Source organism: Kogia breviceps, chromosome X (assembly GCF_026419965.1).
Source record: "Kogia breviceps isolate mKogBre1 chromosome X, mKogBre1 haplotype 1, whole genome shotgun sequence".
NCBI classification, from domain to species: Eukaryota; Metazoa; Chordata; class Mammalia; order Artiodactyla; family Physeteridae; genus Kogia; species Kogia breviceps.
The window spans coordinates 71,791,368-71,796,748 of NC_081330.1; the positions used below are offsets into that span (position 1 = coordinate 71,791,368).

Sequence of the window (5,381 nt, forward strand, 5' to 3'; positions counted from 1 at the left end):
TTAGGCCCCGAGGGGGCGGGCAAACAAGGCGCCCTCTGGTTGGCGGGGTCCGGACCAATGAGGAGACCGCGGCACGGGCGTGTGAGGCGCGCGGAAAGTCTCGCGTCGTTTCGTTTGAGGCGAGCTCGTGCAGCGCCTGAGGTGGTTGACGCTGCCCTCTGAGCGCTGCCCACCTCGCCCGCCGTGACCGCGACCGCGGCTCGGGCCATCGACCGTCGCCCCGGTTCCGGGACCGCCCGGGTCGCGACATGAGCTCCCCCGATGAGGTGTCTGTGTGGGGAACGGATTTCGGCCCAGAGGGCGGGGAGCGGGCCGGCGTCTGCCCGGCCGGCCCCGCAGTCCCGCGGGGCCCCGAGCCAGGCCGCGAGCCAGGCCCCGAGCCCGGGGAGCCGCGGAGCGGCGAGGGCGGGGGCGGCTTCCCGGAGCCCGAGGGCTTCCAGTCGGAGCGGGAGATGCTGGAAGCGCGAGGGCCGGTGCTGTGGGGCCGCGAAGGCCGACCTGGCTCCCCAGCTGGTGACAAGAGGGACCTCCTGGACCTGTCCGAGGAGTCTTTGGAGGCCATCCTGCAGCACCTGACCTTCCGGGACGAGCTGGACGTCCGCACGTACCCGTCCCCGGAGAGCTGCACCGCCTTCGAAGTGCCCGCCCTGTTGGCCGGCCTCGAGGCGAGTCCCGGTGGTGGAGGAGCGCGCACCCAGAGCTGTGGGGATGCGCCGCCGGCTCAGACCGGCCCCCTCCACCTCGGTGGGCCCGAAGCGGGCCGGGCCTGGGGGAACCCTAAGAGAATCACTAAGCGTAGGTTGAACGTGGCTGCGGATCGCCAGCGGCTCTCCGCGGAAGGCCTGGCCTGGCTGCTGTCCGACCCCGAGTCCTCAGATGAGTTCAGTGAGGCACAGTGGATGACAGTGAGCACTTATCCCGGAGCAGGAGGCCAGGCCGAGCCCAGTAGCCCCGAGGATCCCGGGGACACTCCCAGACACTCGAATTTCCAAGTCAGGGAGAATTTCCTTCACATGCCAGGCTCTTCCCTGTTCTCCACTCCGCGAGGACTCCCTGCGGTTGTGGAAAGGCAGGGCGTGGGAGAGCAGGGCATCTCTTCCCCTAAGAAAATGCAGAGCGTGCTCCGGGCGAAGGTGGGCAGCAAGCCCAGCTATCCGGGAGCTGCTGCTTCTGATGCTGCTGCTGCTTCTGCTGCTGCTGCTGCTGCTTCTGCTGCTGCCGCTGCTGCTGCTGCTGCTTACGCTGCTGCTGCTGCTGCTGATGCTGCTGATGCTGCTGCAGGTGGCCTGCCGCGGGTCACTCCTAGGAAGAAGGGGGCCCAGGAAGAGAAATCCCTCGGGGGAGCCTCCAAACTTGCCCTGGGGAGAACCTTCCCTTCCGGGGAGCAGCGAATCTCAGCAACGCCCCTGGAACCGGTCACCTTGCCCCATATCTCTCGTATTCCGCTGCTTGTGAGATCCAAGAAGTATAGCTCGGTCCCTTCAGGAACCAAACAGTCCAAACACACCAGCGCTGGGAAGCAATCCGTGGCCAAGCGGGCACGGGAGTCTGAGGCGGTGGCGGGAGAAGATACGGACCCAACTAGAGACCCAGCCCCAAAGGGCCAAGTGAGTAGGCCCTGCTCCTCCTCTCTCCCCACTCTTCCCCTGCCTCCCAGCGCCCCCAGGACACAAGTCTTCACCCAGGCTGGTTCTGTCCATCCCTCAGGTGTCGTCATTGGGTGCCCCTCGGTCACTGGGTCATTAAGATGCCAGATCGGGCTCCTTTTACTAGGGACAAACACGAAGGTAGCACTTCGGGTGTGCTGGGCCCGGTTCTCCACCCATGGCCTGTTTCCAGCCTCCTGTGCGAGACTGGGGCTGGGATGGAAGGGGGGGCTGGTAGCTGAATTGAGTCGGGGGATCCCTTCAAAGCTTCCCCGAAAAGCCTCAGTATTTAGACTCACCAGCTTCCTGAATCCTACTTTCTAGCTGTTCCCCAGACCTTCCTTGCAGGGGGCCTGGGCTTTCTCAGTGCCTCACTGTTGTCCCTAGGTCAGCTCTGTCTGCTGGCCTGGGGCTGACTGAGGGAGAAAGTGCTAATGAGATCAGCCTTTCAATTCCCTTCCCAATTCCCTGCCTCACCCGGGCCAGAATCACACAACTCTGTCTCTGTCTCTGTCTATCTCTCTCTCTCTCACTCTCTCTGTCTCTCTCTGTCTCTCTCTCTCTCTCTCTCTCTCACACACACACACACACACACACACACACACAGAAACACACACACACACACATGCTTAGTCCAAATCGGTGAGAAATTTTTGTTTCAGCTGCCAACTCACAGGCCAGGGACATCTCCACGCGTGCATCGTGGAAAAGACAGCCGTGGCGACCTCAACACCAGAGGCCCTCAAGATCCAGGAAACTCAGAGCCCTTGGCCCTGAACCAGGGAGAAGTCATGCCCAGGGTGCCTGCCCCCTCAGGTGAGTGTCATGGGTTTGATATGAGGGGAGGGGAGAGGGGTTGAGCAGAGAAACCTCTGGCTCTGTCTCTGCTGGGGGCACAGCCTTGCTCCCAGGCGGCTTCTCCCACAGGAGACGGGGTGCTAGCAGGGCTGTCCTTGAGCCACATCATCGTCTGTGTGGGGTTTGTGTGGCCGGGGTGATGGGTGGCGGTGCCCCAATCAGCTGCTGCGGGTGTAGACTTGCAGGGGAACAGCCTTTCCTGTTAAGTCCTGTTCGCCCACATTGCTCTCCCACGTGCTGGCTGTGGCTGCAGCTCTGGGAGGGTCGAATCCAGAGCCACAGTCTTTGGGGACCACAGTGGCGAAATGGCTGCCCCGGGGAACAGGGGAGGCAGGCCCAGAGAGAAGGTTTGGGCTGCTGGGCAGAGAAGGGGCGGCTGGTTGCTAGTGGAGGGTGGTGCTGCCTCACCTCATGTTAGACCCCGCTTGGCCCTTTCCACCTCACTGGGAGCCTGGGAAGCTGGAATGTGTGTTCTTTCCCTCTCAGGTGACCTGGAGCCACTTGACCATCCTCCAAGACCGGAAACGCAGCAACAGCCACTGGGAATGCCGTGCTGTACTTGGGTAATGCTTCCCCTTGCTCCTGGAAATGCAGGCCCAAACTCGAGGGTGGGATCTGGGTCCAAGTTCAACTGACATGTGTGGGCCTCCCCTCCCCTGCCCCCATCACGTACCCCACGGAGGGAGCCCACCTCCTCTCCACTGAGGAGCCCTTGCCAGTCTAGCCACCGGGCTTTGGGATGGAGGCGCCAGGGCAGAGGAGAAGGTGGAGGAGAGAGGAGGCCAGAGTATACTAATCATTTCTCTTCCTCCTGTGTCTGCTGGCCTAGTGTCTCACGCTACAGAGAGAAATAGACGACCTTAAGGAGCAACTTGGTATGAGGAACCAGGGACGGAGAGCGGTGTTTTAGTGCAGAACCAGGTGGGCACTGGGATGGGGGTGGGCTACAGGTGCAGTGGGCCTCGCAGGGACCCACATCCCTGTGGGGAGGAGAAGCTAGCAGGCCTGGCCCTGGAGCCAGCTGTGCATGTACAGCTGGGCTTGTGTACAAGTAGCAGAGTACTGTCTGGACTGCTTGCACACTTTGCCAACCAGACCAGTCCTAGGGGATCTCCTTCTGATAGGACTTTTAGAGATGCCTCGTTGATTTTTCCCTTGAACTGCTGCTTGGTGTGGCTTCTCAGGTTCTTGTTGGATTGTTTGTTTGTGTGTGTGGTGAGTTCTGACTGGTTGTGGCACGGCCCACAGCATGAGAACTGCTGGCACATTTTGTTTCCCTTTAGGAACCGGTTCCACATTCAGTTTGGGTGGTGGGGAGTGATCAGGCCCAGAGCTCTTTGCATCGGGTCTGGAGGGGGTTTGAGGTTGCAGGGCTAGGCGGTTCCTGACGGGGATAGGGGGACGGGCTTCGATATCCCTCTGTCTGGAGCACCTGCTAATGCCTGTCCCTGTTGCAGCCACCGTGCAGTACCTGGCTGACAAGTTCCAGAGCCTTTGAAGTGAGTGTTACACATACCGTACCCCTTCCCACAGTCCTGGCTGTTGAGCAGGGCTGGGGGCTGGCCCTGGCTTGAGGCTCTTCCGTGACTCTGCTGTTTCACAGGTTGAGCCCAGCGTCTTCCTGCAAGAGGAGCAGCTGGTACCTTTGGGGCCCGGGAGCTGTGGCCAGGCTCGTTCCCTCGTGTTCTGCCTCAGCTAGGGCTTCCTCTCCCCGTGGTTTTGCCCCCGCCCCGCTCCAGTTTCCCAGCAGTTTCCAATTAAAGTACCTGTCACATTCTGTGTTCTGCCTTCTCTCTGGAGGGGTAGGGGTAGGGGTCGGGGTAGGGGGCCGGGGCGGGGTGCTGCTCCACGTCAGAGCCTTTTCCACAGCAGTATCTCTGGCATCCTGTGGTGGGGACTCTGGGCCAGCCTCTGCTACCATCCCTGCAGTCAAGCCAGCAGAGTGCCTTGAGGTGTGGGTCCTGTGTGTGCTCTGCCTGGCCACATTGGCACGTCCTCCCTTTCCCCCGAAGGCCCTCTTCTAGTCCTCTCCAAACCCCCCTCCTCCTTTGGGGTCTGGCGGTTCCCATTCATCTCTGCCATTCCCCCTCGCCATCAGCAGGAACTCATGACCCCCTTGCAGAGCTCCAACCTGGAAGCTTTCACATTCTCCCTGCCCGAGCCAGCTGACCACCCTCCTCCAGCCTGGTCGTCTCTATACCCTTGAGTGGAAATTGGCCCGTCAGCTTCTATGGCAAGCGTGGTTAGTAGGTCTGTGTTCTTGCATGGTCCCCGTCAAATGCTCTTCCACCAGCCCCATGACACAGATTTTCCTGGGAATGATACTTCCATGTGCCAGCTCAATCTCCCAGACTGCCTCTTTAGGACACACGAGATTGACTCTGAACTCCATGTTCGACTTCCCCCTCACTGGAGGTTGGGGAGCACTTCCTTCCCTCAGCCAGGACCCAGGGCTGTACCAGCCTGAGACTCAGAGGGACAGATTTGTGTTTGAGTGAGGCGAGGGTGGTTCTGCCTGACCCCCTTCCCGAAAGACCGGTGTTTTACTACACAAAAGGGGGTATGATGGTAGAGAGGACATTCAAGGTTGGTGACTGTGTGTCCCTGTGTGTGACTAAAAGTAATCAGGGATAATCACCCTTGAGGGAGAAAGAGGTGATTCAGGCAGTCAAAGGAGTAGAGGCTGGTCCGGGTTCTGTAAGGCATTGAATGGGCATCAGCAAGGGTCGGATCTGTTTTGTTCAAGGGTTGTCGTTAAATTCCCAAAACATAGGACGGGGGTGATGCAGAAGTCACCAACCCCCATGACAGGGTGTCGGGATGCTCAAAATGTGCGATTCGCTGGAGGAGGCTGTCGATCCTACTCTGTGATCCTAT

At 60.2% G+C, this 5,381-nt stretch overlaps 1 protein-coding gene across 1 annotated transcript; it reads left to right on the forward strand.

Moving 5' to 3' along the window:
* Positions 1–248: 248 nt before the first annotated feature.
* LOC131748121 (uncharacterized protein CXorf49 homolog) lies at positions 249–4,002 on the forward strand. The gene is made up of 6 exons (XM_059050193.1): positions 249–1,186; positions 1,271–1,607; positions 2,309–2,462; positions 2,991–3,067; positions 3,334–3,379; positions 3,962–4,002. The coding sequence occupies exons 1-6, from the start codon at positions 249–251 to the stop codon at positions 4,000–4,002; spliced, it is 1,593 nt and encodes a 530-aa protein (XP_058906176.1).
* The last annotated feature ends 1,379 nt before the right edge of the window (positions 4,003–5,381 follow it).